The sequence below is a fragment of the Schistocerca nitens genome, chromosome 10 (genome assembly GCF_023898315.1).
Source record: "Schistocerca nitens isolate TAMUIC-IGC-003100 chromosome 10, iqSchNite1.1, whole genome shotgun sequence".
Lineage (NCBI taxonomy): Eukaryota > Metazoa > Arthropoda > Insecta > Orthoptera > Acrididae > Schistocerca > Schistocerca nitens.
Window position 1 is genome coordinate 47440320 of NC_064623.1, and position 12557 is coordinate 47452876.

Consider the following 12557-nt stretch of genomic DNA (forward strand, 5'->3'; position numbering starts at 1 on the left):
AAAGATTGCTCTAGGTGTCCAAAACAGTTCAGCAATAAGTTTACTGAGCAAGACTGACAAAATATCCATAGAGCTTACTGGGAACTTGGATCAGTTGAGCTACAAAGGCAGTACCTAAGTAAGTTAGTGGAAGACAAAGAGAAAAAAGGTGCGAGGACAAAAATCGGATAACTCACGAAGGAAGAGGACCAAGAAATTATATTTACTAAAGGGTTCTGATAAGATTCAAGTGTGTATGCAGTTTTTTCTCAAGACTTTTGACATTTCTGAAACCTTTGTAAGGAATGCTATTAAAAAGAGAGATGAACATCACATAATTGAGAAAGAGTGAAGAGGGTGTCGTGAACCAGATATAAAGAGAGCAGAAGAAAGTAAAGAGGCTATAAGGAAACACGTTAAAAAAGTTTTCCTGCCCTTCCTTCTCATTACAAGAGGAAATAATGTACAGCAGATTATTTACCTGCCAATATGAGTATTAAGATAATGTATGAGTTATATCGGGTACAATGCTATGAGGAAGGAAAGACAGTCAATAAATTATGATGGTATGGGGAGATAATCACAAAGGAGTTTAATCTGAAATTCCACAGCCCACAAAAAGATGTGTGTGATAAATGTTTAAAGTTTTCACACCTGGCCGAGGAAAAGGAAGACAAAGATTTTAAAAGGGAACAGGAAGAGCATTTGAAGAAAAGGAAAGAAATGGCAAGGGATTTTAAGAACATTAAGAAAGAAAGTGCAAGAAAAGGCGAATCTTAGCTAGCTGAATCTCACTTACAAGCTGTGCTTTACTGCCCGTAAGTGAATGAAAAGGCAGTATTCTATAAAAGAAGACTCTCCATGTACAATCTCACAGTTCTTAATATAGGAGAAAAGAAAACTAATTGCTACATGTGGGACGAGACAACAGCAAAAATGGGGTACATAAAGGTGGCTTCATTTCTGTGGGATTTTTTTGAAAAAAATATGCACTAAAAAATCGATAACCTTGTTTTCCGATACATGTGGGGGCCAGAACAGGAATGCCAACATGAGCACTACGTGTTTGCAAGCAGCAAATGCAACGGACATTCCAACTATCGACCAATGCTTTTTTGAGCCTTTATATTCACAAATGGAAGACTCAGTGTTTGCGAGCATCGAAAGAAAATGAAAACACATAGATGTTTCTGGTCGCATTGGCTGGTGTACAATTTTAAGAATGAACTCAACAAGTACAGAGTGACAAAGATGGGTAACACTCAAATTTTAGATTTCAACCAGCTTCAGAAGAAAATAATTCAGAATAGGAAAACTGCTGAAAATGGAGAAACTGTGAAATGACTTAAGATTGATTGGATGCAAAATACGAAAGAACAGCGTGACACCATGTTTTTCAAGTACTCCTACGATCATTATGACTTTCAAGTTTTGCACACCAAGAAGAGACCTGGCCTACGAAATTCTTCGAATTCAGGACCTAAAGATAATACTATCTGCCCAGCATATGACAATCTTCTCTGCATACATAAAGAAAAAAGATCTTATAGATTTATGTATCACACATTATACCAAGGACTCAATGCTGTTAACGATTTAGAAAATGAGGAAAACATGGAGGAATCACAGGAATAGACTTCATGTTTATTCTCTGTTTTTTGTATCCCTTATTACTGTTCCTAGTTCATCACATTAGCTATTTCATGAAACCACTAATTTTAGCTAGTTTAAATGTCTGTGTTGTATTATTTTTGAAACAGTAATCCACAAACAGAAAAACAAGTGTGAGGGAGCACTGTGTTTCGCTAAAATGGTTTTTCCTATGTTTGTTATGTGAAGATTAAAAAACAGGAATATCATTTCTGTTACCTGTAAATTATTTCTCGTAAGTTCAATGTGACTGCAGACAAATAATACAAAGTGAAAATATTAATGGCTTTTATGTATTCTCCATCACAGTTCTCTTGCTTATAGCACTCACTGAATAGCCGTGACACACATTCCCATAGCTCATTTCATGTAATCTGTATTTATAAAGACATTATTAATACAACTTCAGTAATCTATCAAATGATAACATTGCTTAAAGCTATGTATTATTTTTTTGACTTTCATATGTTATACAGCAGCAGCCTTTAAGCTAAGGATAGGACAAACGTAACTATGTGGGTAACTTCATAAAATATTGCATTAGTGTCCACCTAGTGACTAGAATATGTAACACCTATTAGAAAACAACAGTCAATGAAGTATACTATTTATTTACCATAGAAGGTTTGTGAAAAATTATTAGAAATTACTCAGGTTTTTGGACAAAAACCTTTAAAAAGAATTATCTTAAAATACTGTTTTTAGAGTTACGTTTCTTTGGTCCTAAATGGGTGAACTGTGCAAGTACGTTCTCTCCCTGCAACATATCTCTCATTCCTATAGACCCTGGCCTCTAACTCCACTAGTCCCGTCCCGGTCTTCCACCCACTCCAGCAGTACACACACTTTTTACTCCACCAACATTCCCACTGGTCTTTTGCCCTTATCCCCAACACAGCCTCCCGAAACTGCCCTTAGCAACTCTACCCAGTCCTCACCATGCCAATGCACACACTCATATTATTGTTTTTCAATCAAGCACTTTCAACTGTTTGAAAAACTTAACAAATGTGATTCCACTGTGTCACCTCTCCCCCAGTCAGTCAGTCACTCACCTGGATCGCTCCTCCTGTTCATCGTTCCTCCGTCTTCTGGTCCTGCTCCTCGAACGAGAATCATCATCCCTTTCAGTCTTTACGGATGATGACGATTCACCGTTCACCCGGCCATTCCTCCGATCTCGGTGTCTGCGGTGATCTTCACTGGTTCCATTCCTCCTCTCTGGCTTAACACGTCTAAGTAGCTCTGGGTGGGGCTTTCGCTCACCAGAACTAGAGCGATCACGGGGTTCCTCCTTTATACGATGGTCTGGCCTCAAATTGTTGTGACTGCTGTGAAATGTGAATTAAATTTTAGAATAAAAATTTAAAGAACAACAGATTCTATGAACACTAAATGCCACAAAAATGTATCAAGATCAGCACAGCATAGAAGACACTGAATGTGGAAAACTGCAAAATGATCAGAGATCAGGAAAATTGCAAAATAATAATCAGGTCAGATTTACAACATTGTAAGCTGTTGCCATAACATGACTGAATATCAGGTATAAGCATACATAATATAATCTAGAAAGTGGAGTATATTATACTTGACTAGCAAAATCATTTCTAAAATGCCAATACATTCTTTGAGAACTTTTTAGCTTTGTAATGATGCTGGAGATTGAATTTCAAGCATTAAAAACGAAAACTTTTATCTGGCAAGTTCATAACAAGTATTTCCAGTCCTTCAATTTAATGAAATCCGACTTACAAGTGTCTAGTAAGACAAATTCCCTACGCCTATTTCTTGCTATACGTAATATTTAATTTTCTAACTGGAAATATTAAATTTTACTGGAGGCTTTTCTGAAGTCAAGTAACACGACCTAAGTGCTGTTACCTGCAGCTCTCTCTGACCAATAACACAGGAAATGAACTGTTTTACACAAAACACAAGGCATGGTGTTTGCCACATACTCTAAATACACTGGTCTCCAGGATGTCTGCTTTCAAACTGAAATTCTCTCTTGCTCTTGTGTTGTTAAGAAAAATTATAGGATTATTGGTTTTCTGTGAAACATTCTGCAACAGTTAAAAGTTTACAGCAAAGGCACCTGACTGCAAAGCTGGATCACAATTTTATATTATTTTCTTCATATTTATTTCTTAATGTTTCTACTATTTCTATTATTATGGGCACAATTTTTTTAAGGTGAAAGTATCTTTGCTTAACTACATAGATTATACAATCATTAACAACAGAGGTGTCTGGAGCAAAATTCTTCACTTCCTAAGGAAAATAGAAACTGTGCCTACTACTTCTAATGAAGGTAGTTGAAAAAACTGCATATTCTTCGAAGATTCATAAAAAAACTATTGAGAAAGCTTGCAAACAGAAATACTGTGCAGAACAGGAAGTGGCTGTTTCATCTAAGCTAAAAATAGTAAGCGAGAACAATGAGCAACAGACTCACTCTAGCAAGATACTGCTCATCGACACAAATATTAGCATTGTCAGAGAAAAGAACATCGAATCATAGAAAAATATCTGTACCTTACTCTACGCAAGAAGGATTTATCAGTGGCAGCAAAAATTTATGTTTCACAACCCTCGGTTTCCGGTAAAAATAAATTAATAGATCCAAAATTATAAAATAGAGCTAAGTGACATAGTTGAATTTTAGGAGACATTGTCAAGGTACAATCTGAAGACACTGAGTAGCTTGATCACAAATGGCTAAACACCAATCATTCCATTAGAGAACATGGAGAGATGACGATATATGTGGAAGTACTCCTATTCCCGTGGCAATGGCACTATGATGACTGTTTCGTATGCTGGGACTTTCTCTGGTTTTGCACTGAACTGTTTTACAGTTTACAAATCGGGGAAATCAAGCAACTGCCATGGGGAGATGACTCACTACAGTATTCTGCAGTATTTTAAAAAGGCAACTATTTGAAAACAAATCAGAAGTTATGCTACCATAATTGTTAATGCCCCATATCTGCAGTTATTAAAGATGAAGCTCCAGTAATGGCAAAAAAAAAAAAAAAAAAAAAAAAAAAAAAAAAAAAAAAAAAAAAAACCCACCATCACTCTAGCAGAAATTCAGAAACTGTTGGGGGAAGCAATGGCACAAATAATGCTATGGAAATGGAGTAATGTTTTATGCAACACAGAAACAGTTGTTGATGAAGCAAAGTGCGTTCAGACAATAATATCGAAGATGCAATTACATCCTTGGGCAATTCCAATGGCTCTTCCACATATCAGAGTACTGATAATGGCAATATTACAGATGTAGCATCTGACGTAAGAGGTACATACCCTTCACTGTATTCTGTTTTTCTTCAGTGTTTGTAGACACAGCTTTTGTTTCATATTCCGAGTGAGGGGCATCTACCATGGTTAGATTACAAATGTCATTTCACTATACAGAAATAACACTCTGCACAAGTACAAGATACTGCAAGGACTATACAGTGATTAGTATGTGCTTAAGCAGTTTATATTGTTTTAAAGTTGTTACTTATTGTGTTCACATGAAGAATTCAGATCCATTCGAGCACTGCTATCATTACGAATACACCAACTAAATTTGAATCATACTGATTATTGTAAGAGACCATGTAAATATATTATGAGATAATATTATTATGATGTTGTAGAGTGGATTTTCATTGCATGTTAACAGGGAACCCGACAAGACAGTTGGTATGGATTTTTACAGCTGTTGCCACTAGGGTCATTGCACACTGTGACCCAACAAAATCGCCCCCTTCCACACAATACTGTGCTTTGTTGCCAATCACTTTGATATTCTGATCCAAGTACTGTATCATAAAATCACCGTCAGCATTTCAGTACGTAGTTTGGACATTACTGAAAATTGCAGTACCACACGGTTTTCAGTCGTGATGTCACCAAGATGGTGGACCACCATTCCTTAAAGCTTACACAATATGACAACCAGGACATTACACATTATGCATTCGATCAGACACAAACACAAAAAATAACTGTAGGAATAACATGAAACTAATAGGGCAAATGCAGAAAATAGGGGTTTTTGTGTGGGAACAAACTGGAAATACAGAAGCGTCCGATCTTACCCGTCGGCTTTGACCCATGACGTCACAAATACGGCGGAAACGACCATAAACGACAATTCCAATATGGCGGATATAAAAACATTGCATACGTATCATAAACACTGAAATACACAGGTTTCACAAAAATCCTAATGACTCTAACGGGACAAGCGTGGGAAATTGGGGGTTTTTGGGTGGGGAGAAACTAAATATACACAAATGTAGCCACCGACCGCCATACAAAACCACGCAAAACGACGAAAAAAATCAACATCACGAAACTGACCAAATACCAAAAAAAACACATTCTTATCCAGAATCAGACACTTCCCTTGACCAACATAGATCTACAGTAACTCCCGATTCCATAAATTAGGATCGAACACTTCCCTTGACCTATATAGCTCAACAGAACCTCCCGATCACATCCCCCGATACAAAACTCAAAAAACACTTCCCTTAAACCTACATACATCTACAACAGCTCCCGATCCCATAAATTAGGATCGAACACTTCCCTTGACCTATATAGCTCAACAGAATCTCCCGATCCCATCCACCAATACAAAAATAAATAAATAAAAAAAAAAAAAAAAAACAAAACCATAGCAAACAAACATTTCCCTTAAACCTACATACATCTACAGCAGCTCACGATCCCATAAATTGGGATCGAACACTTCCCTTGACCTATATAGCTCAACAGAATCTCCCGATCCCATCCCCCAATACAAAACTCAAAAAACACCACTAACCAAAGCAAACAAACACTTCCCTTAACCTACATACAACTACAGCAGCTCCCGATCCCATAAATTGTGATCGAACACTTCCCTTGACCTATATAGCTCAACAGAATCTCCCGATCCCAACACCCAATACAAAAATGAAAAACCACCACAAACCATAACAAACAAACACTTCCCTGAACCTACATACATCTACAGCAGCTCCCGATCCCAGAAATTGAGATCGAACACTTCCCTTGACCTATATAGCTCAACAGCAACTCCCGATCTCATCTCCAATTACAAAAATCGACATACTCCACCAAACATTGAGATTAACACTTCCCTCCAGCTATATAGCTCAACACCAGTTACCAATCCCATATTGACCACTACCCATGACCTATGATCTCAAACACATCTTCCAATACGAATACCAATACCAACCTTCACAGCCACAAATCTCAATGAAACACTTCCCTATACCCAAAAAAAAAAAAAAAAATATATATATATATATATATATATATATATATATATATATATATATATATATATATATATAAATGGAACTTACCACAAAAAAGTTCCAGCCCCACAACCTAGATTAGCCACCACAATCTCACACACACACACACACACACACACACACACACACACACACGGCAAAGAGAGCACTTTACAACTTCGGCAATTAATCCGAATAGCTGTAGAAACTTGATCAGGTCTAACGGTATATCGCCCATCATCGCCCTCAACCGAACACTATTCATGCGGTCTTTCATATCCATTCCTGAACAAAAAACCACAACCGAATACACTCAATAACAAACTCCCACGACGTACAGCAATTACCATTACATTAACCATCACACAAAACCGTTAACTCACTAATACAAATTCCGCTTCAAAACCACAAACACAACACTCACCACTGAGCAACAGCAAACTGACCCCAACAAACCAAACAAACGTAAACCATGAACACACCACCAGAGGGCACGACAAACATCCCCACGACATCTACAAACACGCCACAATCACAAACAAAACTCCGCGCCGTAATGACGTCACACACCACAACACGCTTACGTCACGGGTCAAAGCCGACGAGTAAGATCGGAGGTTTCTGTTGACCCAACAAACTAGATACATGACAATACTAGTAGCTAATGAAGACTTAGCAAAACAAGAGTTCATGCAAAAATGAACCTAATGGAAAAATCAGAAAAAGTGGGTATTGGAAATATCATTTGACCTATTTAGCTCAAAAAGCCCACCATACCAGGAACAAAAAAACTTACAAAAACTAGGCATCAAAAATTTAACTCAACCCTTATAGGTCAAACGAAGTCTACAATACCAACACACCCCAACTATTACCAAAACCTAACCAGACCAAAATAACTACAACATACTCAATTTGCATCCAATGCTACAGACTTCGAAAACCAACCAAAACCATAAAAAAGCTACTCTAACGTAAATTTCAATACCCACGTCTCAAACAAAATTAGGTACAAAAACCAGTACACTACAGTTCCGACTATAAAGAACAAAAATACCATAAAAAGATACATACCACACAAAGCCAGCTGGCAAATAAATCTAGGATAGCACAACATAACACACATACAAAACTGGGTTTACGGAAACATTCGATTCCACCCGTCTGCTCTGACCAATGATGTCACCAATATGGTGGAAACGAAAATTCACAAAAACTCCCATATCGTGACTATGACGTAAACATGACACCAAACACAAAAATAGATCGAAAACCCATCAAACACATAGTCCTCCAAAACTATACTGAAACTAACACGACAATCGGGGGAAATAGGGGGTTGTTGGGTGGGGACAAAATAAAATAAACACACGTCACTAAACCAAACGATAAAATAAAACGACCACAACCTTCCCAAAATCAACTAAAAACAATATCCACTGGAATCGAACATTTCCCTTGACCTATATAGATCAACAGCAACTACCGATACCAAACCATGAAGCCCAAAACTACAAGCACGTCCACAATCATCACTACTTCAAAAAGCACAACAAAAAACAAAACTGGAAATGAACACTTCCCTTGACCTATATAGGTCAACAGCAACTACCGATACCACACTGAGTCTCATAACTTTCACCACCACCACAATGAATCCTACCACAAAAGGAAACACCTACAAAAACAAAATTGGAATTGAACGCTTCCCTTGACCTGCTATCCTTACGACATCTCCACATATAGCCGTCCCTAATCCGAGCCACCGGAACTTTAGTAAGCCTCATTTCTTCACAACACACTGAACACTTCATGACTTCAGCCAACAGGCCGAATAGCTGAAGAAATTTTATTAGAGACAATGCACTGTCCCTCATCATCGCCGACAACCGAAAACTTTTGACCTTGCCAGTCATATCCATACCTACCAAAGACATAAACAAAGTGATGTACCAAAATTGACACACGCCGAACAGAAAATACCCTACAATAACGTTGACATAACAAAACCAAAATAGTTAACTCACTGAAAAATAGTCTGCTGAAATCAGTCACCACCAATACCACACACGTGCAATGCTACCACGCAAATGAACCTCATACGCCACGTAACGCACTAACCATAAATACACCACCAGAGAGAACCACCGACAGCAACAATACGCCACCTATAAACACGCCACACACGCAAACTAAACCAAAAACATCACCTAACACACAACAAGTAAACACACCAACAGAGAACACCACCGATCACATCAAATTTCAGACCATGGACAACACAATGAAATAACAACTTGAGACCAAAAACAAATCAGTGGCCAATAACTTAACTCCTTCCCAAAACACTGAGTAACACATAGAACTAAGTCCAATGCCACACCAACACCACCTACAAACAATTTAGGAACAGACACATCTCACACTAGAATGCGCCACCACTTTACTCCAACAGGTGCTCTGCAAATAAGATCCATTTCAAATAAGCCACACAACAATGAAATCACACAAGACAACAGTTGTATCTCAGGTCCAAGCCAATGGGTGGGGGCACAGTTTTCAGTTGACCCTTAGTTTCTGGTGCCAGTGAGATCTCCGTACAGCCACAGGTCTCAGTTAGGTCGGAAGCCAATAGTTTCGATGCGAGTAGGCAAAGCCAATGATTTGACAAGACAATTATATTTTTATAAAGCTATAGCTATATTTATATCCCCACTGAAAATCTCTATTTTCTATAGCTTGAAAATATCAAGTTCTTCATATACTATTAACAAAAATATCCCCTCCTAAAACCTTCCCTGTCTGTATGATGTCTTAGTAACAAAGTAGGTTACACAATGCTGACAAATAGATTTCATTGTCCACAACTTTGTAGCTGTATGTGGGCAAAACTCAGGTTCAACAGAGAGAACATTTTGCCACATATAGAGTCAAGAAAGAAATATCTGCCACACAAGAATGGATTATGTAAACAGTGTAAATGTAACAACAGTTGGATGTTGGAGCAGGCTTGTATGAAAGTAAAGTAATTATTGCAACTATGAAATTAACATACACAATGCCAATTGTGTTCAGAATATAAGACTACCAAAACCAATTAGTAATGTCAGATTTCCAAAACACCAAATTGGTAACCTTTAAAAGGAGATGTGGGTAGGGAGGAAGTTATATTTTAACACAGTATTTGTCCCACCAGTCCCTCTAGCAAAGTTACAGTGAAGGCGCCCCCCCCCCCCCCCCGCTTTTTTTTTTCTTCGACTACAAATCTAGGCAATACAGGCCTATTTGTTAGAACCAGATAATTATGTTGCTGTCTGACATTTACAACCTATATGGACACACAGCTTTGCTGCATCACATATGCTAAACGTGCATGAAACTTTACGTATGTGTTCTCAATTTTTGTACGGTTGCCAGCATCACATATTATAAATGTTACATACAACTTGCATCCACAACACAAATGATACTGAACCCTCCATGCCTGCACACACAAAGCAATGGCCTTTCTATGAAAATAAGCCTACCCAGGAATCTCCAATTCATATAACCACAACAGCCCTGTGCACAGAGAACAAGAAATTGCAATAACATTCATGTCATCCATGTCAAAACATTTGCTCATCAGAAAGTGTCTTTCAGAGTAGAACACAATTATGCAGTTACCTTTCTAACAATATCAAGGTCATAAAGATAGAAACCCTGTTTTTTAAAGAAAAAAAGAAGTGTGATTTTCTCTTTAAATGACGACCCCAGAGAATTGAGTGAAATCTTACAAAAGTAAAATCGACAATTATGTTCCCTGGTGTAATTTTTAGGAACAGCAATGATATTCAATTTTACTGCGAAACAACATTTTATGTACCAACTGCTTAAGAAACACACTTATATAATTAAATATTGGGAAATACCTAAAATAACAAATATGTATTGTCAACAGTAATACTGCTGCCACACACACACAATGTCTAACTATGCTGCTTATATTAATCATGTGTGATAAATTACATTAACATAATCATATGTATTTATGGTGAAACTCTACACCTACATGTTTGTTTTTATGAAAGACTCCACACTTTGAGATCACCTCACTCAGTAACGTACAACACATTAAATACATTATGCATTTTTGTTGTAAGTCCTACTAAGATAAGAATGCAAGAACTACGTCTACCTGTTGGAATGCCAGTTCCTGTCGTTAACGTCTGCTGATTGTTTCAGGTCCTTTGCTCTTTGACGGCGTCTTGTCTCTTCATCACTGCTTAGTGGCTCCTGTTTCACTCTCACTAGCATCTGTTGTTGTTCATGCTGATGATCAGGCGAATGATCATTATCAGTTTCCCCATCACGTTTCCTTCGCGATTCACTTAAATGATTAGCTGTGTGATCGTCGTCCAGCCTATGTTTCCTGCAATGTTTTCTCTTCTTTTTTTCTTTATGCCTGTGCTTCTTTCTTCTCTTGGCTTTCTCTTCATCTCCTTCTGCGTCGTTATCAGTGTCACTAATTGAAATTGTCATCACATCACAACGCGTGTTTTCACCGTCCCTTTGTCGCCGTTTCCGTGCAACGTTTTCGGGAGATTCACTGCCACTAGCACCACATTGGTCCTTGGCAACAGGAAAACATCTCTCACTTCCAGACGTATCTGACGGAACAGGAGCTGGGGATGCGTCATCAGTGGCGGTTTTCGATGAACTCTCCTGCCGTCGTTTATGTTTAGAATGGCGCTCATGATGGCGATGACGACTATGGTGGTGACTTTTGCGGACTTCACTTTTCATATTTCTGCTGTCGTCCTGTAAACACAATCATTTTGTGACTACATACATTTCCAATGTATGTAAAAAAATAATATTAAAAGTCACTAAACTGGAACCCAAGAAATGATTTTTCAGTGAACAGGAGAATCTATAACAAACTACACTAACAAAAAACACTAACAAAAAATCACTGTAAACTTTTGTTGATGTACATTATATTACTTTAAAACCAATTGCTCCACGGAGGCGAAAAAAAATACCGTTAACGAATATGGAGGTCACGAGTCCCATCGATGGACGAACACTTCCTTGAAATCTAGGTTAGGATGGTATTTCACACAGTATTCATACAATTTCACATAGATTTTTTTTAGAACCTGATACATTACCTGGTGAACAATCCGCATTGAGCTTTATCAATTTCAAAAGCTCATAACAAGAACACGTTAAATTTTCTTCTCAAAACATTACTTAACAACTTACTTCCTTCCCCCTACGTCAGAAACAGAAGCAATCACTGGCGTCACGTTGGTTACACGACAGTGTTGCCAACCTATCCATAACTTCTCGTTTCCTGCCGAAACGAGCGGTTGCTTCCACAAAATACTCCCTCATTATCTGCTATTAAGTATACTGTAATTAACTTTAGATTGTATATTTTCCGTTTACTTAGGCTCCTCGTATTTCAGGTATTTATTTTATGGCAATATCGATGAAATTACCGTATTTTTATGTAGAGGAACTCGGCTCAAGTTTAAAAGAATAACTGACCATGCACTGGATAGATGTAGACAACGTGCAACAAACAGTTCATAACAGGAAGGAACCTCCAGAGTATACAGTCACTGT

At 37.8% G+C, this 12557-nt stretch overlaps 1 protein-coding gene across 1 annotated transcript in view; it reads right to left on the reverse strand.

Moving 5' to 3' along the window:
* Positions 1-12229, reverse strand: part of LOC126210184 (smad nuclear-interacting protein 1) — a 30602-nt gene extending 18373 nt beyond the window's left edge. The window contains exons 1-3 of the mRNA XM_049939348.1: positions 12098-12229; positions 11122-11744; positions 2685-2960 (exon numbers count right to left, since the gene is read on the reverse strand). Coding sequence (XP_049795305.1) covers positions 2685-2960; positions 11122-11744; positions 12098-12115 — 917 coding nt within the window. The 5' untranslated portion in view covers positions 12116-12229. The remainder of the gene's footprint in view (positions 1-2684; positions 2961-11121; positions 11745-12097) is intronic.
* Between the last annotated feature and the right edge of the window lie 328 nt (positions 12230-12557).